General features: G+C 43.3%; 1 protein-coding gene across 2 annotated transcripts in view; it reads left to right on the top strand.

Moving 5' to 3' along the window:
• The window catches only part of SPG7 (SPG7 matrix AAA peptidase subunit, paraplegin), a 42,602-nt gene that overhangs the window by 9,696 nt on the left and 6,950 nt on the right, over positions 1-25,956 (top strand). For both annotated transcript variants that reach the window (XM_052795274.1, XM_052795273.1), the window contains 11 exons: positions 465-567; positions 1,911-2,000; positions 6,734-6,984; positions 7,987-8,126; positions 10,857-10,959; positions 12,481-12,606; positions 12,930-13,092; positions 13,878-14,051; positions 20,076-20,200; positions 21,411-21,513; positions 22,518-22,628. In XM_052795274.1, coding sequence (XP_052651234.1) covers positions 6,766-6,984; positions 7,987-8,126; positions 10,857-10,959; positions 12,481-12,606; positions 12,930-13,092; positions 13,878-14,051; positions 20,076-20,200; positions 21,411-21,513; positions 22,518-22,628 — 1,264 coding nt within the window. In that variant the 5' untranslated portion in view covers positions 465-567; positions 1,911-2,000; positions 6,734-6,765. The remainder of the gene's footprint in view (positions 1-464; positions 568-1,910; positions 2,001-6,733; positions 6,985-7,986; positions 8,127-10,856; positions 10,960-12,480; positions 12,607-12,929; positions 13,093-13,877; positions 14,052-20,075; positions 20,201-21,410; positions 21,514-22,517; positions 22,629-25,956) is intronic.

The following is a 25,956-nucleotide window of genomic DNA, read 5'->3' as shown; positions in this document are numbered from 1 at the left end:
CAAACGTGGTGAAGTTGCCTTTAAACATGAATGTCAGCTGCAGGATTACAAGGAAATAGCTGTGTTGGCCTTACTGCTGTGCAGCAGGGTTACAAAGTAGTAATCCTTAAGATTTCTTGTTGTGGGAGGGTATCTTTACATTTTAAGAACTGACTTCCAACATATCTTTAGAATGAAGAACAGAGGTACAAGGAGGAAAAAGAAAAAATGTTCAAGTGTTTGAGTATATGTTTCTATTTATACACATACTTTCTTTAAACTGGGTTTATAAACATCTTCAAAGTCACATGGCAAGTCCACAGCACAACCAGGAATAATATTCAGGTCTCCCAACTGCTGGTCCTGCAACTTACCCACAATTTTTTTTCATGTTTAGAAATCTTAGTCTCACAGCATACAGGAAGGTTAAGCAGTCACAGTACTCTTCCAATAGCTGTCTTTTTTTTCTTTATCTTCTTCCTCAGAGCCTTCTGTCACAAACACTTTCACCTCCACATCAAAGTCTCAGTGGAGTCCTGGTGAAACAACACATAATTCGAGATCCAGTCAGGCTTTGGAATCTCTTAGGTGAGTCCTGAAGAGCCAGTGTACAGGCGGAGGACGGGAAGAGGTCTTATTTAGTAGGAGTATTGACTTTTCCTTACCTTCACTGCCTACATTCCTGAAACGGAAATAAAGCTGTTCTATTTTTGGCTTTGGGAGCTGCGTTTGTTTTGCAGGGGTTCTAGGCTTTTGTTTGGTGACAGGGATGAACAATGGCACCTTTCCACAAGGAGCTCAGCGTGATTAAGTAAGCACTTGAGTCATTAGCCCTAAAAGCTAATTTAAAAACTGCAGACTTCAGAGTAGAGAATCTTTCTCTGCCTCATTAGCAAAGCCTAAGACAAAAATGTCATTCACCTTTGTCAGAAGTCACATCGTATGACCTTGCTGAAAGCGTTGCATTGGAACAAGTTAAAAGTGTATGTTAGAAAATGTTACCTGAATGCTTAGAGCAAAAGCACAGAAACGTAAAACAAAGGCAATTGTTCTTCTTGCTACCCTCTTCAAGTTGGGAAGATGAGTTTGCTGATGCCTTTGAGATTTGAAGAAAACTGGTCTCGGCTATTCTGGCCCGTGTGGGTCTAGTGAGCTTGGACTGCTTTACCTTTGAGAGGTGTTTGGGGTTTTTTTAAGTTAAAATAAAAATACATGCATAATCTTTCAAATGGCAGTGAATGCTGTAGTAGAACTAGCAGGGGACAAGCAATGCAGTTTCTGGGCTTATTCTTCTTTCTGGAGCCTTCACAAAAGACCATGGGAAATGGAAGCTGCTGTCCTTGAGGCAGTTTTCCTTCTGAACTTTTTGCATTTTCCTGGTGAAGAAGTCTTCGCTTATTGTTTTGTAGCAGCAGCTGTGAGTCTTACTGTTTGTAGCCTTACTTTCTTGGCTTTTACTAGAGTATCCTAACAGCATTTACTGAGAAACCTGCATTTAACTCCAGCACATGCATTTCTTTCCATAAGCATTTACAGTTCCTTGTGTGAGGCTGTTCTCAACTGACCGTGCCAGTGTTAACTATGGCCTTATGCCTCAGGAAATGTGTGCATGTTTCAAGACTGAAGAATTTTCTCCAAATTATTTTCTTTGCTACATTAACGTGATCTCTGAACAAAGCCATATTTTGATTGGATTGTCAAAAAATATATATTATATAAGGAAACCGAAGGAGTCTGTCCTTCCCATTACTCCCTCTGGTGAGGCTGTCCCGTTTCCTTTGCACACGAAGCAAGCTGTGCGCTTGGGTGGATGTGGAGCTTAGCTTTTTTTGCATTTGGAGCTCGCATATATTTCTGCCATCCCCAGTACACCTCTCTCACTGTCTCCTGAGGTCTTCTGGTAGTAACTACTTCATTCTGCTTGCCTGCAGGTAGCACTTACTGGTTTACTACTTCAAGCTCTCAGGGGAATAACCAGAAGAATGGAGGATTCAAAAAGAAATCTCCACAGGAGGATGAGGGTATGTATGTGCCAAAAAGATATTTAATGAAACAAACTGTATGCGTGTGAGGGGTAAGAGTAGACAGCATGGAAGATCCACCTTAATGCTTCTGTCTCCGGGTATTGTAAACCTGTACCTGTAACTTACCACTTCTACAAGTCTATGGCGAAGAACAAGTTTGAAGGGGTATATTTTGGCTTAGATGATGGAATACTAAGATTTAAGACAGATGATGAAACTGATTCTCTTTCTGTGCCGCTTTGCATCCTATGCAAATAACTTCATTGATGTTTGTCTTAGTTTGGCTGCTTTACAAAGGGGAACAGTAGTATTAACTGAGTTTTGGTTTGGAGGTTTTGTTATAGAGCATTTTGACTTTATAAACTTGTATTAACTAAATTTCTTGAAGCTGAGTTCTGGTTTTTTTTCTTATATTTCATTTACCTTCCCTGTAGATGTGTCTCTACTTGTAGTGATGCACAGAGCTCAAAGTTAAAAATAGATTCCTTAAAGAGTTCTTAGCTGTGTAAGTAATGGCACTTGCTCAGAATTTTTCTTTTTTTTTTTTTTTTAATCAGTCTTCCTAGATACTGTTTTTTGTATTCTTACACTGCCTAAGCCCCAGGCATCCCGTGATACAGGACTTTTTGAAGGGATCTATGTGGTGTGCCGGATTATGTTGAGAAGTAGAGGAGTGCCCTGTCTGTACCTTAAGGTTAAGAGTGTGAGGAATTTAATGACGCTAATGTGGGGTGGGGGTGCAGGGGAGTAACTTTAGTGCACTAGAAAAAAACCTTGTGTAACTTCTGACAGACAGTGCTCTGATCCTTGTAGGAGGCACTGATATCTTATACTAGTAGGGTTTCATCAAACATTTTTCAAATAGGTGCAGATTTGTGGGTGTCCCTTCAAGTCTTGGTATTGTTGTCAACTTTCTGCTATTTGTAGATTGACAACAGCTGCATTCCATTTAAAAAGTGTAATTTGACTCTTCCACTTCTGTAAAGAAAATTCTTTGCTTGTTTGTGAGTACATGCCTCCCAAGAACTGAAGTGCGTGCAGAGTTTTTCTAGGCTGTGGGTAAGGCATGTTTTCAGACTCTGTGGTATAGATTTTTAGCTGTGAAGTCCCACAGCTGATGGCATGTCCTGTACCCACTGGCCTGGTGGGGCAGTTTAACAAAGGTGTCAGAAGTGGCCCAGGTGAAGGTCTCATTCTTCTGTCTTGTCAGTAATGCTTGCAGAAGCATAACAGACCTGAGCGTTTTCTTCATTTTATGACATTAGTTGATGCTTGCAGAGGCTGGTGGTGTCTTGAGTGAGTTTGTGGATGTCCGCTGTGCTGCTTGTTTCCTGGACCTTTGGGGGATAAACCTGTAGATGGAAGGCTCCAGATCTTTGTACTGTGAGTTGGAAGGTACTTAGCATCATGCTTAAGTCACACAGGTTGTAATATAATTTTATAAATTATATGATAAACTTTTACCTAGGTATCATCAAATAACGTAATAGCTTGGCTTTCCCTTTGTTGTGCTTATACATAATGGTCAAATCCTCTTGGACTAACTTTTGAAGTTAAAGCAGTCAGCTGCTGCTGACTTTTAGCCTGACTCGTGTCATTGCAGTCTCTTTAAGGTGAGAGCAGTGGCTTTGCCTGTTTGAGCCATTTAACTGGGTTGAAGTCTTCAATGGGATGCGAGTGCAGGTATTGTGGAGTCCTCGTTAAGGAAGTCAGAGCTTAGAGGTTGGGACCCTTGGTGTTTGCAAGACCACACAGGGTGACTGTGAGCATAGCGCCTTGAAGTATTGTAGCTGTTAAAATTAGTAAACGGTAACATGCCACATTCAGTGGCCTCTTTTCTCCTGTGATTAATGGATAGCTTGACTTTGGGAGGTGGAATGCTAGCCCATGTCTCCAGGGGAATACTTGTCTCTGCAGTAATTATTAAAAAGAACTCTTCAAACTGTCACTGCAGCCCTTGCAAGATTTTAATCGGAGAGTTCAGATTTGGGGTTAATGGCAAATCATTGCTTCATGGAGGCTTTTTGAGACTAAAAAGCTGGAAGTATTCCCACAGCTGTTGCTTGCAAGTGTCACATCCAGTTACTGGTTCTCATTTACTGAATATTGTGGGGTAGTTTATGGTGCAGTATGAATGTTGTACTGTAAAGATAGTCACACTTTACATAAGCTTAGAAATAGATTGATTTTTGTCCTTAATTGAATGCAGAGTAGAGGAAAGCTTTGCGTTGCCTTCTAGCTTTCTAGAAATGGTGTTTTTTCCTGAAATTATTCAGCTGTAGGTTAAAGGTCCTAGACAAGTCTAATTCCTAGAAACTGGAGAAGTTGTTTGTGTCAAGGTATCTAATGAGTAGCTTTTACCCTGTAGTGATCTTGTGATCGTATCGTCAGTTATATGTGCTTTAGAACATATTATATGCATCCTCACTTTTCTGTATTAAATTTCAAAGTGCTTTAGCAATAGTTGACTCTGACATCTCTCAGGAATTTGCATAGTGATAGATGGACTTTCTTTCTGTTGGTACTCACTTTTCTAGAGTAGTTTCTTTTCTCTATAGAATCTTTTTATTTAGAACTTGCTCAGCTTTTCAGGATATTGCCCAGACTAAGGCTTCTATCGTACTGTATTTTAATTTTCTTTAATAAGACTATAGTGGATGTCATTCTGCAGCTTAGTGATGAATTGCTTTGTTCTAATAAAGCTGGATCTAGCAGATAACACGGAAGTGAGGAGATGGCATCGAAGAACAAAGTGGATGGGCTGGTCGCTGTGTCTGAGCTTGTCACTGTCTTTTGAAATTATGACCTTATCTGAAAAGCTGCATTGTTTCTATTTAGGAGCAAGCCTTTCCTGTTAAATGTGGACCAGAGCTAGGAAACGAGTGAAAAATGATGCTGCGTATCTGAAGGACAGAGTACTTTTTTTAGCATCTGACTGGGTCATATGTTTGTCCCTTGGTTTTGTTGCAGTATGTGTAGGGTCTAATTGGTGGCTAGTGATAAATGCTAGTGTCAGAACATTTGTTATGAATTTGCAAATAAATCGAATCTGGGCTGCAGCAGGCAGATGCACTAGCAGTCCAGTGGCGCAGAATTAATTTATTTCTGGGTGTAGAATAGTATTTATGTATGCCATGTTGCTGTTGATGTTAAATTGTATATCAAGAACAAGTGCTAAATTATATATTGAGAACATCCGCATAAAGCTGGAAAGAGGAGGAGATGTTTGTTGTCATCTTAACAACTCAAACACTAGCTAGCAGTTGACATTGAACTGTGCTGTGGCAGTCCTTTGCAGACCACAGAATTGTAAATTTGCCTATGCAGTGCAAAAAATGTTGAGAGTCTGAAAAAAAGGTATGGTGGCAAATACTTGAAGTAAACCATTCTTTTTTCTCATGTCATCACTTCAGTATGTCACTAGTACGGTAAAGGTGGGGGAAAGCACATCTAGCATGGGCGTTTCTCTTTGATACAGATCCTTAATGTGGACAAGTTATCAAGCCTTTTTAAACATGAGGTTAGTTGTATAGCATGGGAGAAAATTTTGTTAAGCAGTGAGATTGATTTGCAGTTATTTATATGCATAGGTAGGCTGCATATTGTGTCTCCTGTGCTATTTCAGATTTACTTCAAATGCAGATATTTTCTTAGGTAGTAGAAACATTGTTGGTCTTGTGATACAGCATGCCAACAGATCAAGAGCTCACCAGGAAGCAATTACCTCTTATAATACTGTGCTATGTGATTTACCAATGACACTATGACTCCTAATGTTTTCCGATGGATATGTTAGCAACAGCCTGAGGCCTAGGCAGTGTAGAAGCGTGTTACATAGAAGTGGGCTACAGTCATTAATGAGTCTGATTTTTAGCAACAAGGGTCCAGTGGCTTTATTTGGCCTATATCCATATTAGGCCAGGCAAGTGAGATAGTCATCCTATTCTAAAGTGACAGACATTTGGTGGGATCGTAAAGGGGCTAGTGGACTGTGACCACCTGAAGTCTCCCGGACCAGGATTAGACTGCCTTAAAACAGGAAATGCTGATCAGAGCTCTTCAAAATATGTCTGAGATTGCTGTCTGTCTTTGTACACAATCAATAACTTCTGGAAGCGAGGGGCTTGCTTTGGCTTACTGATGCTTCAATTCCTCCTCTTGCTGAAGCAACAATTAAAGTGAAAGAGGTGACGCTCCAGCATCTTCTCTGTGTACACAGTGCCTCATTGCATGGCTTTTGGGATATTGAGGAACAGCTGAACATAGCTGCAGCAATGTGATGCAAGCAGATTTTTTGCTAGCAGGATGCAAAATTTGCCTCCTTCCAGGCAACTGTTAGGTTTACATCTGAAAGCTTGCGCTTTCATAACCAGGCTTTTGCCCTGGTGCTATTTCATGTGTACAGCTGGGGCCCTGTGGTCTGACAGTCTAGAAGCCAGAAAGGTCTGGGAAAGTAATGCAATCCAAAAAACTGACTCACTTGCATAACCTTAGGTAAGTCACACAACCTCCTTTGTGAGCCAAGCCAGAAAACTGCCCGTGCAATGCATGTTAGGTGCTGCTTCTGAGTTTAGTCCTTTAGGAGAAACCAAACATGCAACAAAAAAATGCCCGAAAGGTACTGTTGTGTTAATCTGTCATTTAATCGGCCCTTCTTTGGGTCAGAAAGCTCTGCAATTACATGCTCTTTTTTTTTTTTTTTTTTTTCTCTGATATCTTCTTTTCTAAAGAGGATGAGAAACGCAGGAAAAGGGAAAATCAGATGCATCTTGAACGCTTACGGGCACTCCTTATCATAACTTTCATAGTGCTGATGTTTCGATTCACGGTCAGCGAGAACAGAGAAGGGACCAACATTTCCTGGAACTACTTTGTGAATGAGATGCTGGCAAAGGGGGAGGTCCAGAGAATCGAAGTGGTGCCGGAGAGTGATATTGTGGAAATTTATCTGCACCCAGGAGGAACTCCTCATGGACAAGTTGTGAGTGACTTTCTACAATTGGAATGAATGACCTTAGATTATACTGTTGAAAAGAATTGAATTAATGAATATATATGTTCGGTAAAACTCTAGCTGGTAAACTTGCTCTTCGTTAACTTTTCCCTTTCTTGTATTTGAAATTCAGGGGACTTTGTTACTCATATCAACCTGGAAACTAAGATTTTTAGTTGTAAAAATTGGAAAAATAATTAATAATGGCCTGGAAGAAAGTCTTACATATATCTAAAAAGCTGGGAAAATTCAACAGTTTTTTCTACTGGCTCAGTCTGATATGTGAGAAGGTGTCTAGAAGATTGTAAACTCTTATTACTAGATCTTGTTTCAAAATTTTTCTCCTGTTTGGATTTTAGTTTTAAGTGTTTTGTCAAACTCCATCAGACTTCCTTCCTAAATCTTCCAAAATGGAAACAAAGCAAAGTTTGATCACATGCTTACTTCAAGGAGTTGCCACTAAGAATCATTACAAACTGGCTTGAGAGATTAAAATACTGTTCTTGGATACATCCCATTTTGTTTGGTGACTTGCGATACATTTGCAAACTGCTGGACGAAATTAATTTCTGACAGAGATACAGAAACAAGATCCAAGAAGTCCAAGTAGAGCACAAGACACCTTCTTCCCAGTGATGTAGTTTTCCATATATAGAACAAAATTTTCTCTGAGCCTAAGGTGTCAGGATAACTGGGTTCATAAGTTATAGGCTCAGCTTGCCTACAGAGTTGTTGCACCTCCTTGTTTCTAGAGAGCTGAGACTTAATTCTTGACTTTTATGCTTTCATAAGGTGCTGAAAAGACTAGAGCTGTTCCTAAGTTCGTTTGGAGCCCTAGCGTCAGTTACCTGCTCATGAGTTCATTGATGCAGTATCAAAGGATGTAACATAAGGCTAACTTTTCTGACCTGTCCATGTTGTGCACTTCTGCTCATTGCTGTATCCTTATACTACAATACTTACATGCTGCTTTTGATTGCACGTCCCCAGAACGTTACCCTGTTATACACAATGCGGGTGGCAAACATTGACAAATTTGAAGAGAAGCTGAGAGCTGCGGAGGATGAGCTGAATATTGATGAGAGAGAGAGAATCCCTGTTTCCTACAAACATCCTGGCTTTTATGGAAAGTATGATATAAATTTGTGCTTACTGTTGATCTTATATTGGTGGCAACATCCCTCACTTGGAGAGGAAAGTCACTTTCAACTAAATGTTATTATATAAATATAGAACAAAACAGTGGTCTCAGTTTTGGAGCACTTACCCTATCTTTCAGAAACAGGAATGGTGTAGATGTACCTTAATGTTTTCAAAAGCGAGGGTCCCAAGAAGGTCTCTGGAACTGCAGCATGCAGCAGACCAAAATGTTTCGGGTCAGTGTTGGCAAGTCTGAGAAAAGTCTGTGTTCTTGCACAGCTGAGCATTTTTTGTCCTTACAGTCAATTATTCAAGTGCAGAGTGTGATAGAAATCCTGACTCAACAAGTGATGTTACACCGTGGTCTGTGGAGAATGCTGGTGGTGCAGTAAGCCTTCCCTTGTTAAAATGCTTCGAGGAAGGCCTGTGGTGGTGGTTCAGTCTGTAAAAATAAACACCTAGTTTTGGCCTGCATCTCCAGCAGCTGTAGATCAGAGGATGGCCTGTGCTGGTGCTCACTCCAGCTGTGAGCCACATACTGAGCAGAGCAGCTTTGATGCTGGCATACAAAATCTCAATGAGAGGAGTACTTCTGTTAAACTTACAGCCCTCTTCTGTTACCTGAAACCAAGATACTTTGCTTAAAAAAAAAAAATGCTCAAAGCTTTTAATTTTGAAATAAGTTATAATGAGTGAGAAGGGGGAAGATCTGTTAAAAGACTATAGAGTGTTGGCTAGGCTTTATTCTGTGCTTTCGTATGATGCACTAGTGTTTTGTGGTCATTTGCTGCTGAGGTGGCTTATTTGCCCCTCTGTTAAGACCAGTAGCTTGTTTTTTGCAAAACAGGATTTATGGGGTCCAGAGTACAAAACAGACCTGTGAAGCTTGCTCACTGGGCTATTGAACAAGTCCAGCTCCATCACTGATAGCTGTTACACTGCTGTAGAAAGATGCTTTCCATAAGTGTGGGGAGAGACTCCAGCGTTTGGAGAGCTCTCGACTAATTGCTTATTCTAAAGTACTAACAGAGATGTAGTGTGGAAGTCCAGTGTGCTAAGTAAAGAAATCCCGATTCCTGACAACAGATAGCATCATGCCACTGCGGTTATCTGCCAAGATGGCCTGGTCACCTACTTGTGCGCCATGCAGAGCGCATCATTTGCTTTTAGTAGCTCACGGGGTTTGGAGCACAGTGGCTTTCCCCCTGGAGGTAGGGATGGCCAGTGTGTGTAATTCTTCTTCCCAGACACCTAACCAAAATGTGAAACAAATGTCATGTTCGTATATGAATGGATACCTGGACTGGATTTTGTCTAGTTGCTTGTCCTCTGAACAACATTTGCACATTTTTAATACACGGTTTATATGAAGGTAAACTTTTTTAATTGATCATGCAGTATGAGACCTTTAGTTGAAATTCAAAACTTGCCAATATTTTCAAACTTGTGTTTAACAGGAAGAGTAGACTGAACAGTTAGTCAGCCACCAACACAAGCTGCTTCTCCTGCCCCTGAAAAGAGTTGTTTTGTTTTTTTTTTTAAGAGATATTACAGAGTCTGAAGTCTCTCAGGAGACTTGATGAATGTCTGGAGAATTCAGAGTCTCAGTCTGGAGTTTGAACCTGTGAGGTGCAGAGCACTTGAAGCTTGGATTCAGTTTACTCTGAGATGTGGGCACTTCATGTGTTTCAGAATTAATCCTGTTTGCATAGTTAACAAACTGAAGGTGACTTTCAGTTTCCAGTGTTGCCTAGGATCTCTCACTGAGAAGAAACAAATGCAGCTGGGTATATAGCATGTGCTGGTCCCCTTGCTTTGGTAAATCATGCCTCTGTGAGAGATGGAACACACATTCCTAGTTTAAAGATAAGACACAGAAGTGTGGTGAGACCAGATGATTTCACAGACATGTGAAGCAGAACAGGGTCCCACAAATCTCAACCTGTCATCTGACATACGATCATTTCTCCTCCTGTTGAAAGCGTCCTTTGTTTAGAGCTCACAGGATATTTGTCCTCCGCGTGTTTGTCTTGTAACTATATTAGACCTGCAGTGTCATCTCTGCTCCTCATCTCCCTCCTAATGCAATTGGTATTGCAAAGAATCCAGAAAATTGATTATATTGGTTGCCATAGCACTTCCTTCTGACATAAAGGACTTCTGAGTGACTTGACCAGGGAGGGCTAACCAGACTAGATAGAGCAGCCTCTTAATAGGAGACCCCGACTGGGATTTCTGCCAGGATTAGGGAAGTTAGAATCTTCCTAGTGTTGCTGGACGCAGGTCTTCTGCAGTGAGCTCCCTTTGAATGGACTGCACACCCCACTGGATTTTGCTCTGGGTGTGATTTGACTGCCTGAAGGTCCTGTTTGTTTTATAAGTAGAAATGCCTCTGAAGGGGATGGTGAGGTCGAATTTCTTCCACAGCTGTGAGCAGTATTTGCCAGTGTCCTCTGTTTAACTTTTTAGGTTATGTAATTGTTGGGGGTTTGGGGTTTTTATTTTTATATATATTTTTTTACATATATATATATATATATATAAAATAAATAAATAAAAACCTGTGAAGGTTCCAGTTTCTTAGTCATGTCTGCTCATTGCTGCACTTGTAGCCTGAATGTCAGGACCTTTAAAATACTGAAAATAGCTATGTTGAGTAATATTTACCAAGTTGTGGCTGAACACTTCAATTTGTACCTGTCTTGCTTTTGTCCTTTTAGTGATATCATTTCCCTGATAGTGACACTTGTGGCTGTGTCCATGTTGTGGAGCATCTTTCGCCTTATTAGGGTTGCAAGCCGGGTAGGAGGATTCAATGCCTTTGTAAGTATCCTGGATCTTGATGTTGTTTTGCAGCCTGTGAGTAGTCTTGTCTTCTGCTGGCCTAATCTCCCCTTTCCCCAGCAAAGTCAATGCAGAATGAGAATTAACTGGTGCCAAGGACTCTCCAGTCTTGACACATCTTGCATCTTTTCCTGTCCTGATCATCTGACTAGATTGTACAGTAACCGGCCTTAGCTGAGGCCCTTTCTTTCCCCAATGGCAGGAAGGGCTGAGCTCAGTGAATTTGCAGTCCAGTTTGCTCTGCTATTTTCAAAGCTTGTTAATGAGTTGCAGCTGCAGATGGTGTTTTTCACTGGGTCCTGCCAATATGCCTCCCATACAGCCAGAAGAGGAATTGCTGCTTTCTGCAAAATGAGTTCTCAATTTACAAAATATGTTCAGATTCTGGATTTCATTATGTGTTGGCCTGTTCCACTCATGCCACATGCCTCACTTGCAACATCAGTCAAATCTCCTCCTCCTCTCTTCCACCCTTGCCTTGATCAGCTGATGAAACTCTGCAGAAATCGGCCCAGGGTGCACTGCCATTGACCACAGGGTTTTGGGGATGCAAATATGGTGTGTTCAGTCCCTTGTTAGATTTCCCACTTGGTCTCCTCTGCAGTTCTCTTCTGGCTTTGGGATTCTCTTTACACAAAGGAGTGCAGCTGATCAGAGGAGAAGAATATTTTAAAGAAGTGTTGAGAGCCTTGAGGACTAGGTTCTGTCCTTGCATAAGTGGGGACAGCTAGGCGCTGCATGTTTAACTCTTCATTTGGATAAGCTGGTGTTTCTGAGGCCTGAGAAGCTATAAACTCTCTTCTCAAAGAAAAAAAAAAATTCCTGAGTAGCTGTATTCAGTAGAACATAATGAGCAGTTACAAGTAGGGCGTTTAACTAAATTCTTGTTTTGACTGTCACTGTGGCTTAACACATACCAGGAGACTGAAATGTGGTGTCTGTTCAATTTGAGAACCTGTAGTTCTGTCCTGGGCTGTGTTGCAGTAGAAACTAGTGGCAGCATCGGACAATGGTGCAAAGTGTCTGTTTATATGCACTTACAAGATGGTACTGGTAATTATTTACCACTGACAATTATCTACCATCAATACATACTCCTCAAAACTGTATCTATCCCACGTGTATTAAGGATCAGAGCATTTAGAAATCAGCGAGAAGATCCCAAATAAGGTTTTGGGCATTCTGCGTGTTTTTAATAAGTATCCCTGCCTGATCTACATGGAGTTTGAGCTGGATTGTGTTGGGACTATTACTGCAGGTTTATTCTGTCTCTTTCCCACAACATGTGGATAAATGAAGTTTGAGTCAGCAATCTGGCTGTAAAGTGTTTCCAAAGCAAAAGTTAGTAAAACACCAATGCATTGGTGGGCATTTTAGTGTTTTGTTAGGGGTAGCTTATACCTGCTGTGCTGTCTCCCAATGTATAGCAAACAGCCTTTCCAGACTGTTGCCTTGTCCAAAGTCAGAGCATGTCTTCAGTACTTGTGCTACCTTCCACAGAACCAGTTGAAAATGGCTCGTTTCACCATTGTGGATGGGAAATCTGGAAAAGGGATTGGCTTCAAGGATGTAGCGGGAATGCATGAGGCGAAAATGGAAGTCAAAGAATTTGTGGACTATTTAAAGGTACGTAAAAGTAGAACAAAATAAGTGCTTGCTACCTGTCTTCAGGGATAGATCACTGACTTGGGGAGGAGGGTATATTCTTCTCATCATCCTTCATGGTACTGAGCAGCCTCTTTAAATAATCTGACAGCTTTTTATGCTGTTATCAGTATGACTCAATCTCTGTATTTCCAATTCTGTAACAGGAATGCAGATGTTGCTGCTCCCATTAGCAGCTCAGAGTTGCTCAGGCTGAAAACAGGATCAGGAAACTCTGGGAGACCGTATTCTTGTGCAGATGCTTCATGTGAGTTGTGGATCTGACAGTTCTGTTGTTCCTGCAGAGTCCTGATCGCTACCTTCAGCTTGGGGCTAAAGTGCCCAAGGGTGCCTTGTTACTGGGACCACCAGGCTGTGGAAAGACATTGCTGGCAAAGGCTGTGGCTACGGAAGCACAAGTGCCGTTTTTGGCCATGGCAGGCTCTGAGTTTGTGGAGGTGATAGGAGGTAAGCTTTTCGGGAGAAAGGGTGAGGAGGTTACTTGGTCTGTTGTGGAGTTGGAGGGTGCTGGCTGGGCCTCTTGCAAAGGACAGAGTTTTAGCCGGTCTTTGCGTGGGGAGGATGAGTTGGATATTTCTAACAAAAATATAAAAGGTTTTCAGTGGTAGAGAGTACTTAATTATGTAGGACCTAAAATGTATGCCCTCTGAATTGCTAGCTGTTTCTTTCTGACAGTGTGCAGCCATGGTTCTTCACCTGAAAGCATTATCTCTGACTTCCCTGTACCTATTATTAAAGCCACTGACTGAGGCTTCCTTTCTTAAATGAGAATGCTGATGGATTTTCTGCTGCTCCCTGCTGACGGAGAAAGTATGGCCTCTTTGTGCCTTGGGATTTCCATCTTCCTCCTTTTCTTCCTTCCTCCTAGATCCCTTAAGACCTGACAAGGATCAGTGTGCAGGAACACGCTGAATATTTCAGCTTCTGACCTGTGGAAGGAACAGGAGCTCATGTTAGGAGCTGGGAGCAGAGCTCTTCTTACGGTAGCTGTAGGAGTTCCTGCAGTTTTGGGAGCTTAGTTAAAAGCCAGCACGCTCCAAAAGGAGCGGTACCAAAGACTAAACATACGAGTTCTGTGGCTATTTCTTTGTGCCAGCACTGTTGAGAGAGGGACTGTCATATACTGAGGGTTTGCCTGGTGTCGGGTGTCCCACTGGGGGCTAGTAATCCTGTTCTCTGCTGTACTAACAATTTTAGCTATGAGCCTTATTTCTTTTTCCCTTCCCCTATAGGTCTTGGAGCTGCCCGAGTTCGGAGCCTCTTCAGAGAAGCCCAGGCTCGCGCACCTTGCATTGTGTACATCGATGAAATTGATGCTGTGGGCAAGAAGCGCTCGACCAATATATCTGGTTTTGCCAATGCTGAGGAGGAGCAGACCTTAAACCAGCTGCTGGTGGAAATGGATGGTCAGTATTTCTCTCTGCCTCTCAGCGGTTGGGCCCTTATCACCTTAGAGATCCAAGCTGTTGGCCTGTACATCTCTTTCCTGCTTGAACTTGCCATGCCTCTTTAGCGTTTTCTTCTTGCTGAAGTAATTACCGTTGCATTGAGACAAATCTCATTCCCCTTTTCCCTGGGACAAGGCTAGCTTGCACTTCACAGCTTGTTCAGGACTAAGCCCAGAACTACAGCTTGGTCATGTCATTGCAAAAAGACTGTCTGTATGACAAGTGATAACTGTTTTGCACTGCTGCTTAGTGAAGGGGCTGCGGCCCTGAAAGTCAGGATGTTTTTTTCCTACATGGACACCAGTGTGGCCTTGGCTGGCCTTGCTGTGGTTTCAGAGCTTATTGTATCACTCAGTTGAAGCGGGTCCCTTCTCTGTTCTTTCTCCCCTTCCCCAGCTGCTGCACTGAGTACAGAGGAAAAGCAGCAGCAGCTGCTCTGTTCAGCACAGGGTTTGTGGAAGCTGTGTGCCCAGTACTTGCTTCATGCTGAACCAGGCTTTCCTGCAGAACCCTTAGGAATCTCCTCAAGCACCAGACTGAACCCATGTACCCCATCATTAGTCCCTGTTTCTAAAGGCACTGTAGGATATCACTCTTCATCTGTCCCTTAGTAAGGCAGGACTATTCCACAGCTGATGATGCCTAAGGAAGTAATTGGGCTCAGGACAGATCTCTTGAGTATGTGCTGTGACTAAGTTGTGGAGATAACCCTCTTGAAATCTAGACATTTATATAGGTTTTTAAGGGTTTGGGGCTAAATCTAGTAAATTTTAAAACTCTGGAGCCAGTTGGTTTTGTGACTCTACTGAAGACCCTGAGTCAGGAGAGAGTGTAGTGTCACATCCAGAGTGAATTTGCACCAACAGCCATGTGAGCATTCACCTGCTAATAAAATCAACAGAAAATGTGCATTAGAGATCATGGCTGGCAGAGGGCAGCAACCCCAAAGACTCTTACTGTAGTAAATGGCTTCAGTTTGGGAGTATATTTTCCCACTGGCAATTGGAGAAGAATTATTTACAGTACTGGGGAACCAAAAGAAAATGAATTGGCAGCAAGGGCACTGCTGTCTGTAGAGGGTAACATTTAGGTCCAGCTGGCCATTAAATGTTGTTGGATACTTGCTGTACTCTAAGATGGGTAGTGGTTTAAAGCCTGTTAAGGTTTAAAGTTTAGTTGTCCCAGAGGGACATAAGCAACATAATATATCTATTCTCCCATCCTTTGACTTATTCTCATGTTGTCTGCCTGACTACAGGATCCCTATCTAAACTGAGAGAGGTAAGCTTTGCAAACAAGACCTGGTTTGATGCCACACTTCTGCATGGTTTCTGGCTGTACTGTATCTGGAATCGGCCCTTTTCTCAGACACTTTCACACAAGTGCCAAAAAGAATGATCCTTTGGCTATTCTTAGTCATAACTCTGTCAGAGCCTGCAGCACTGACCCAACTTGAAAAGTTTCTGTTAAATCTTATTGTTGCAGAGCAGGGTAAGGAATAACTAACTACCTGCCCATCAGAGAGTGTTTATATCAGTCTGCTGTTCTGCGGGACAGAGCCGCCTTTTCCCTTGACTGTAACTGTGACACTTGTTGTCTCATCACACTCTTCATATGAAAAATTAAAAGCTGCCCTGCACTAAAAGCAGCCCTCTTTCTCCAGACCTTGTTAAAGGGGTTAAAACTGCTTGCTTTTTTACTGACTGTTTGCAGTGAAATGGGGCTGCAGCCCTGCTGAAGTAGAGCACATTCTACAGTTGAGCAGCAAGGCTGTCTTCTGGAGATTGCTCTGGAGTCAACCCTCCCTTTTCAAGGAGAGAAGCTGGGACTTGTAAAAAAGCCTTCAGCAGAGGGTAGATGTTCCTCCATACTGCACACAAGATGATCTATAATTCTGGATCTCTGCCCTTGTTGCAGAATGAGGAGAAAATGTAAGCAGGAGCACAGCATGTTACAGACAGGGTAGAGTGGTCCTGCTGTACAGAGACCCTCTAGGCCTCTCTCTGCTTCAGCACAGGTGCTGTGGAGTTTTTGAAGGAGAGGAATGAGCTCTAAATAGGTCCTAAACAAACAGACAGAAATCTGGTTGTCAGAGGAACATGCTTGAAACACACAATGCTATGTAGATACCAGAAATCACCTTAAATATATGTATACAGTTCCCTGGGACCTCGCACGTGCACTATCTTAGGCAACTTGGCCAAGCACGTAAATATACTTGGAGTGAATATAACTGTTTACAGCTGTATCTGTATAGTAGATGGTCTTGACAGACAAGGCCAGTAGTAACATGCAGAGCAGCAATCCTGGCTTGGATGAGGGTTTTTTCCTCGTGAAAGTTGTAGGGTGAGCTGGCAACAGGTTAACACTGAATTAAATGGAAGCCCATCTGTCTGTTCAGGAATATGTAGTCAATACAATCCACATGTCTATACTAAAAATGAAAATGTCTGATTTCTTCTAGTCTGTAGAAATTAGGCATGGTTTCTAGGGTGTTTTCTTGGTGAGTCTCAATTCAGAAATTAGGGTACAACTCTATTGGAAAGTGAGTTTAGAAGGTAAATATTATCCTCAATATGTACTTTAATAGTCCTTTGTTTGCTGTGTGCTGCCTAGTTTATTTTTAAGTTTATATTGTCTCATCTTGTACAGATCATGTACTAAGTCCCTCTCCTCGTTTTGCTAAATGCGTTATCAAACACACACTAAAAAAATAGCCCAAGGAGTTTACAGTGTCAAATGGGAGACAGCTGGCAAGGACTGTCAGGCTAGTATAAGAAACGTGGACTTTCTGTTGGCTTGTACTCATCAGCAGCGATCTTGGCACATGTTACTGAAATGTTATCTAACTGAGCATGTTACCTAAATGAACACTGAAGTGCTATGTGCATCATGGCAAAATAGTTTTCAGGGTGATAGTGAATAAGGTTTTCTAGGAGGTTAACAGTTCTACCCAAGCACAAGCGGAGGAGTGGTGTGTGTTTGTAATGAGGAAGCCTTGAAATGGAAGGTTGAGAGCTGTTTTAGCTGTCTTTAGCTTAAATTGATGGTTGAAGTTCTGCAAGGCAACACCACAGAACCGAGTTAGCTATTAATTTGAAAAAAAAACGTGCACAAAAGTAGATCTGTGAGTCATCAGCAGTGATTGTTGAATTTGTGTGTTCAAATGAGATTACTCAGAGGTAAGGTAGAGGAAGAAAAGGAGGGTCAGAGCTATATGGAACCTGCTCTGCAGGCTGGAGGAAGGATGAGGACACCAAGAAAAAAGCCATTATGCTAAGCTGTATGGGATGAATGTGCAGTTTGATACTCGGTAATTCTGGTACGCAGATTTTAGAGTAATTGTAGTGCTCTTCGTACAAGCGACCTTGGTTTCCTTCACTCTGACAGCTTGCTTCGTGTTCTGGAAGCAGCAGGAGTCTGGTGGGAGAAGGGGAGGGACTGGAAGGAGCCTGTATGTACAAAAGCTGTTTTTAAAACCAGAGTGACACATGTACTCCAGTCTTTGTCAAAACAGGTGCCTGGTTTGAATAGTGAATCTTCCCTCACAAACCGCAAACAAGCGGAAGAGGAATGTGACCCACATATCTTCTCTGTTCTGAATGCATTTGAGAGGAGCTTGACAGTCCTGGGCTGATCTGTGTTCTGTGAATGAAAATGCAGGACATCTTTTCATAGAATCATAGAATGGTTTGGGTTGGAAGGGACCTTAAAGATAACCTAGTTCCAACCCCCCTCGCCATGGACAGGGATACCTTCCACTAGACCAGGTTGCTCAAAGCCCCATCCAATATGGCCTTGAACACTTCCAGGGATGGGGCATCCACAACCTCTTGGTAGCAGCTCTTCACCTGAAGTCCTCAGACAAGACCTCTCCCCTGATCTGTGCTGTATGCACATTTCTGACCCCGAGGATTCCCTTGTGAGGTGGCCCTGTTTCAGTGATACTGTTCACAGATGATGTCCAAAAGGCTTTTGAACAAATGGCCAGAGAATTACACGCTGTAATAATGCAGATGAGATGCCCATCAAAGTAGTGTGCTGTGTCAGTGGGTAGCAGAGCACTTGGCAGTTCAAGTGGACCCTTTTCTCCTTTCCTTTTTGAAGTGGCTTCCTTTGTAAACATTGTACATATGAGGGCTCTCTTTAGGCTAAATTTCCAGAGCCATTTTTCATTTGTTGTTATGATTGAGGTGGTGTTTTTGTAGACTGTTCCTGTGGCTGATCTTTGCCTGTGGAAGTCCAAGCCTGTGACATGCCAGGGGATGTTGCATTGGGAATAGTAATATGAATCGGCAGCTACAGTGGGTAGATTTCTTGGAGCAGCGTTTTGCACCGCTAGGGTACAGGCTCGAGAGCAAGTGGGGCAGAAGCTGATGTGAGGAGGATGCTCTCAGTGGTTCTGGTTTTTTATATTTGTTCTAATAGTCAGACCTATTTTAAGAGAGTCTTCCCAGCTGCAAAGCAGATAATGTACTGTACCATCTAATCCTGCCGTGTGAACGAAGCTTGCTATCCCCCAAGTGCCTGCCAGTCTCTGCTTATTTATCACACTCCAAAGTGCAGTGTAATACATGCCTGAAGAATGGCCGGCTTCATCCTTTCCAGGAGCTTATTTAGACAGCATCCTGCGGGGAGGAAGAACTGAGGTTTGCTATAGCGCAAGCTGACAGAGCCAGTCCTCTGACTTACCTGTAACCTTAATCTCTCTGCTGAGCTCTTGTACGCTGACACATTTGGCAGCTCTTCTGGTGGAGCTGGAGAGAGCTGAAACTCACCCAGCTTACGTGCATAAAGCTGCCTCTCTGCAGTGTGTGACTTGGCAGCAAAGGAAGCACATGGGACTAATGCGTCCTTTCCCTGCGAAGGCTGCTGTATGCCAGGGCTGTTGAATCTGCTGTAAGCAGGTGACTCATACCCAGGGGCCTGTGGGCACCTGGTGGAATGTAATAAATAAGCAGTGTGGTTCAGTGATTCAACGTGATCTCTGGCTCCCCACCCAAGCAGCACAACCGCCTGCCCCTTTCTGTCCTCCTCCAGCTGCTAGTGCTGTGGCTTCCCCAGGAAGACCTGTCTGCCTTTGCCTCCATACTGCAGGCTGATCTCGCGCAGCCTGTAAATCCTGATGCTCCTTTCATCTTTAAGACCTGGAGACAAAACCTTCTCTGACTGTGGCTTGAGCTACTGTACGCTCATCATCACTGCAAAGCTGTTTGGTTGTGTTTTGTGTCTGCCTACATGTCTGTGGTGTAAGTTCTGCAGGGCTGGTCTTTGCACTGGTCTGCAGTATGCCTGGGTGCCTTCTGAGTGATAAAAGATGAGTGAGAAGACAAAGATCAAATCATGCTGTAACATGCCCCTTGCTGGGTGGCAAGGCTATGTCCTGTCTTTCTGCATTAACCTGAGCTGGTCAGAAGAAAGCCTGACCCTTCCCTGGTGATCCTGGTGGCCTGTCTGTGACTGAAGGCTAAAAGTAAAGGAAAACTGAAAGGGCTTTCCACAGGAATATTTGGGAAGGAAAGACTGATTCAGCTAGCAAACATTGTTTGTACCTTTGGAGCTAAAGGAGCAGGAATTAGCTTAAGCCTGGGGGTGAGAGGCATCTGCTAATTAATCAGAATAGAGAGATTCTGTTCTGGTTTCTAGTTGCAACAATTTCCAAATATGGTAAAAAGAAGGAGGAGGGGAAAGAGTTTTAAGGCAAGATTAAGTAAATGAAAAGGGAATTTCAGAGTATCCGTGATGACCAGAGACTGGCCTGGGTCACTTGGGAGGTTCCTTCTTGTCTTGCGCTCCTAGCTGAAGAGGACAGTTTCTCAGCCTCAGCTGCCCCAAAGGATGCTGTAAACACCCTCTGGCTTTGTGATAAAGCTGTGTAAGACATTCTCTGCATCCTGCCCTGCCCCATCCCTTTGTATGCTTGCAATGCAGTATCTGCAACGGTGAAAACCTTCATTTTTGTTTTTGCTTGTTTTTCTACAGGAATGGGGACCACAGATCATGTCATAGTGCTGGCTTCCACCAACCGTGCTGATGTCTTGGATAACGCTTTGATGAGACCTGGTAGGCTCGACAGGCACATTTTTATTGACCTTCCAACACTCCAGGTATGTTCCACCTACTGCCCTGTCCTTACCATAACACTAATGACTAAGGTGTCGCAGTCCTTGCTGGTGATTCATTGGCCTGGCAAAGGCTGAGCTTGGAGAATATAAAGATGGTAAGCTTCTGTTTGCCTTCATTCTTTTTTGTGTGCTCTAAAGAAAGGATTTGACATGCTAATGCGGTTGCTCAGAATGACAACTCACCGTTTTTAAGTGTCTCTGCTCTGGAAGGAGCTTTGGCAGTGAATTCTTCTGTGAGGTTCTCTTTGCCATGCGGATGCAGAACTATGTTTGTGTCTTCGCTCCAGGAAATTGGGAACCACCTAATTGGCAAATTGACTTGTGTGAGAGCTTAAATTGTCATGTGCCTTGAGCACCATTTGTTCTGTAGGTTTATTGTCCTCACTATCCTTGTAAGGCTCCTCATTTTCCTTTAGGCAGCCTGTTAAGTGACTTTCTCCTTCTGAATGCTTTTAAAATCCATTTACTAGGAGTCTTCTGTGTCCGCTGTGTTGACATTTGTAGCAGAGTTCTGGGAATAGGCTCAGCTGCAGTAAAGATATGTCTGCTCTGCCAGCACAGGCTCCTCTTCTCCCATCTGTGCTTTACTGTTGTCCTCAGAGTTTTCAGTTAAAATACCTTAAATGCCTGGTAGAATCTGGCACCGGAAGCATGAACTGTGCAGCTGCCCTGAAGGAGCAAGGGGAAAAACCCTGGCAACTGAGCCCGTTGTTTTAATCAGGATCTCCTGGACCAGCTGAATGAGTCACGCCTTGGCTACTTGCCAGCCGTCACCTCACCCCCACCTTTGTCTGGGAAATGGTCGCAGGCTAAGTAGCTAGTAGTTGGGGTTTTCAGTTTGCGGTGTGCGAGGGAGCAGGTAGAGGCAGTCGGAGTTCCTTCCTGCGAGTGCTTTTATGGTAAGAGAAAAGTTAAGACAGATCGGAGTGAAAGTTAGGAAGGGAGAGTGACCCCGAGAGAGAAAGCAGTGACTCACGGTAAGCCTTCATACATCTGTTCTGAATTTGAGAGCTGGGTGTTTATCAGGGCTCCTGTAGCACTAAAACGCTGTAAGACAGCCCTGCCCTCTGGTGGCAATGTCACTGTCCCCGCTGCCAGAGGTCTGCTCCTCCCCAGCTCCCTACGATGGATGGCACAGAAGCTGCCACGTTGTGAAGGCTTGCTGGGCTCAGGTGTTCTGTATTCTTCACAGGAGAGAAGAGAGATCTTTGAGCAGCACCTGAAGGGTCTCAAACTGATCCAAGATGCCAGCTTCTACTCACAGCACCTTGCTGAACTGACTCCGGGCTTCAGCGGTATGACATGCTGTGTCCTTGTGGGGCTGCTCTGCCTGCTTCTACGCTAGTTCTGCAGTTCAAGCTGGAGCTTCTTGGTTGCTTGGTTTTAACAGGGTATTTTGGTCTAAAAGGCTTTTTTCTTCAAGCCTTCTCCATCTCTATGGAAATAGGGGGAACCTAACCAGCTCCCTGGTGAGCTCTGATGAGCAATTGTTCATGGCTATTTTCAATACTCTGAAACTTCTGGGACTAGCAGGGTGTGGGGGTAGGGAAAATGCACTTTTATAATACCTGGGTTCCTAATTCCTAAGGGGAGGAACCACTGCTTATGCTCCTGTCCAAGCTGTTGTTGAGGATGAGATGTTGCACTTCAGAGGAAAGACTCTTAAGTTGATATATGTTACCAGGAAAGCGATAGGAGGAATGAATAGCAATTACTTTGTCGGTCAGAGTAGAAATTGGACAACTCCGCCTGGCTCCTGCATTGAGCCTGTTGCCAGGGTAGGTCCCTGGGAGTTTGAAACAGTGCTGAGCAAGGGGCTCCAGAGTTCCTGCTTATGTGGAGTTCCTGGAATATCCTTTCTGGGTTTCCCCTCTAACAGGCCCCAGCACACTGCCTCTTCGTGACTTCTTTCAGCAGCCCCCCGCCACCATCACCCCCACGCACAAACTCAGAACAGATGTTCTTTCTCTTCCGCACAGAGGTTGTGTGGTTGCTGCATGAACAGTGCAGCAGCCTGTGCCAACCCAACTGCCCACGCCACTCCCCTGTTGCCTGTTAATTGATTGCTGAACTCTGTCCTCTGTGTGGCAACACAGCATTCGTTGCCAAGGCAGTTGTATTGTTCAAATCCAACATAAACACCGTGGACTAGGTTTGCTCTCTGTTCCCAAGGAACAAAAAAGTGCAGGCTATTTGGCTTCCTTAGGTCCTTTGCCGGATTTGTTCTTGCTATTTCTATCCTCTGAAATCTCTGTCACATAACACATCCAATGTAATTCTTGTAAACTCTTGTCTACAGGAGCTGACATCGCAAACATATGTAATGAAGCTGCTCTTCATGCCGCTAGAGAAGGTCACAAATCCATTGATACTTCCAACTTCGAGTATGCTGTGGAAAGAGTCATTGCAGGTAAGCGATCCAGCTATTTCTGTTGTTGTCTTACTGGTCTGTACCATGCTTCTTGAGAGAAGGCTCAAGGGAGTGGGTTACCTTTGAGGAAGACAGATGGGTCCTAACTGCTCTGTCCTGTAGAGCTGTCCTGAAGGTCTTAGATGCTATAGTCACGGAAAGTTCTCCTAACAAGACCCCAGATGGATCTCTCTTCCTGAATCTGCAGGTAGCCTGAACCTGTAGCTCAGGGAAGATGGCCAGTAGCAAAACAGTAGAGAGGGGAATTCAAATCTGTATGGCTTTTTTAGTTTAAAAAGGTTTTCGTTTGTTTTTAAAAAAAAAAAAAAGTGGAAGTATTTCTGGGGTTTTCTTGCTGCTCTGGACACCTGCTACATAAACATGAATAGCAAATAGGCTACGCATCCTCAACAGCAAGGAATTAGGGATTTTTCTTTTTGGCCTCAAAGCCCAGGCTTTGATGAGTTGGCAGAATAAACTGAAAGACAGTAGAGTACTGTTCTCCCTCTGAGAACATCCTGTTGGTCTTTCCCTGTCACTTGTGCGATTGCCAGCAGAGGAACCTCTGGAGATTACCCTGTAGCAGTATATTATAGGGAGGGGAAAAAGAGTTCCCAGAACTCTTGACTTCACCTGAGGGATTTGAATCTGGTGGGTTTCAGTCTGAACTGCCCTGTAGCCAAGCTGTGGTTTTCATAATCAGACACTTAACTGCTTCCAAGCTGCAGTGTCATTACCAAGGGGTGAGCCTGGGCAAACAGACTACATTCTGTGCTTTTCTTAGTAGAGCATGTGGAACAGGATGTTTGTACTGTGTCAGTTATTTCCTGATCCTGGAATTTAGTCCTGAGTGTTTGCTTTATCAGAAAATGCCTAAACAATTCCTCATTTAAGAGATTTTTTTTTTTTTTTTTTGAGAAAATTCTGGACAGTTTCACCTGCCTCTTAAAAACAAAACCCTTGGAGTGCTTTGGGTAACTGTGGCCAGCTATGCTTGCACAAAGCCCAAACTATACTCAGCAGCTCCCAGGAGTGGACAGTGAGATGACTCCAGTTGTAACGCAGAAGTCTTCATCAGCCGGAGCAAATATGTGCTTTACTTTCCCATCTGCAGGAGAAAAAGCACCAAACTTGTAGGGATTCACTTGGCTGTTCTTTCTGAATTCCACCCTTGCCTTAGTTCCCCAGGCTTGGAAGAGAAGGCAAAAAGCAAGTAAGGCCACAGGGGATGTGTAGCAGAAAGGATATCTGGGATTAATGTGGTGGGGCATTGCAGGGCATGGGCTTCAGCAGTTTCACTGCTGACAAGCTGACTTGCTTCACTAAGGCTCTGTGGCGTGTAGGAGGCCATAAAGTCTTTTTGTTGCTTCATAGGATTCTTTTGTATTAGCAGGACCTGGCTATTTTTTGCAGACTAAGACTAGCAGACCCCAAACAACCCTCCAGGCCCATATATTAAATGTACCCTTGCCATGTAATAGGAACGCTTCTGGGTTTCACAATCCAGAGGGCATTTCAGTTGCTGTAAAAGCTTTTCTTGAAAGAAAGAAGATATTACTGTGCTTTCCATTATAAGCTTCTGGTTTTAATAAGAGTGGTGTGGAATCAAAAGAGAACTTTGCAAGTCCAGAGGCCCTGTCAGCCTTAAAGCTTTGTGTTGCTGTAAGGGAGGAGTAAGAACTTCTCTCTGTGGTAGTCCCCATTGTGTTTTTAGTTTGGGAACAGAAAGCAGTCAGTAAGTCAGGTCTCCTGGGAGTGAGGCAGGAAACCTGCTGAGTGCAGAGGCTTTTAGGGGTTGTCTTTAGAAGATGTAGTGGAGTCTATTTTCTTGGTGGGGTTTGTGTATACTGTGTAAGGCCAGCAAAGATGCACTAGAGTTGTTTCCTGGGTTGTTTGTCTCATAAATGTGATAAGTACTGGCCTTCAGAGAACTTTCCTGGCTGGAGACTACTTTTTGTAGGAAAAGAAATAATCTTTGTAGGCACAGTGTGCTATGGTGAAGAGTACAGTCCCTCCCTCCTTGGTGGGCTGAGAGAGGAATGCTTCCAGAATTTTTTTAAGTGTGTGTGTGTGTATATATAGTGTGTATATATATACATCTTTCTATGGAAAGAGACATACAGGCACATGTGCATGCACTGCTGAAGGCAGGGTAAGGGACTGACTGATGAAAATCAAGGCTGTTGCAATTAATCTGCTATTCCATCACCATCATGCCTTGCGGGGCACAGTGGTTTCCAGGGTCCCTGAGCAATAATTTTACAAGATCTGCCACACTAATTTTGCTGTTTCCTTGTTTAATAAAGCTCTTGACTTTGTTTAAAAATTAATGTTAATAGAATGTTGTTTTCCAAGACATCAAGCAAGCTTGGTGTAATGCTGCTCTTGACTCTGCCTGCTCTACCCCCTACAGCTCCTGGCACTGTGCAGAGACATTGGCTTTAAAGTACTGGTACCTTTTTTGCATTCAACATGCAGAGCTATAATGAGTGCTTGATATGCGGTGTATTCTGTAGTTAACATATTTTCTACATGCTAGAAGTTTTACTTCCATTCAGCTTTTTTTAAAATCCTAATTGGACTTATTCTGTGTTATGGACTACTGGGTTGGAAAATAGACACTTTCAAAAATCACCTTTTTGGAGGAAGTACTAAGTGTGAGTTATGGCTTAATTTGGTGGTTCTCAGAAGCCTGGGAATAAGCTCATTCGGAGCATGCTATGTGTAATGAGACACGTTTCCAGGGCCTGGAGAAAGCTGTTCATATATACTGTTGGTCTTTTGCTGATTTGAACACTCCTAATACACAAGAATCTCAACTGGAACCCCTCTTACATATAATGCAACGTTTTGCTTCTCTTACGTTCTGCCTAAGGGACTGAAAGGCCCTACAGCAAAATCAGTATGATATTCTAACTAGTCTCTGTTTTGGCTTTTGGTTTGTTGGGTATTTTTCCAAATGGCAGACTGACTTGTTGCAGATCTGTCCCTGGGCAGAGATGCAGCGTAATGTGTCTTTTGCAGAGCTGGGAACAGAACAGAGGTTTGCGTTCTAGAGCTGTGATCTAATCAAATGTTAAATTATTTGTCTAATGATTAAGTCTGTTGTCAGGAGGAGGGGGGGGGGGAAGTTTCTGCCAGTGTTTTCAAGCAATCCAAGCATGGATTGCTTTCTACTGCAGGGACAGAGAGCACCTTCCACAACATGCAACTGAAGGGCTTTTTACTGCCTCTCCCTAGACAGTGCAATATGAAGCGTGCTGACTGTTCAGCCACAGACTGTGCTAGCTCGTGCACTTAGCTGTACAAGATTATGCCCTACTGGTTA

Source organism: Harpia harpyja, chromosome 9 (genome assembly GCF_026419915.1).
Source record: "Harpia harpyja isolate bHarHar1 chromosome 9, bHarHar1 primary haplotype, whole genome shotgun sequence".
NCBI classification, from domain to species: Eukaryota; Metazoa; Chordata; class Aves; order Accipitriformes; family Accipitridae; genus Harpia; species Harpia harpyja.
This window is presented reverse-complemented; position numbering and strand designations above follow the sequence as displayed.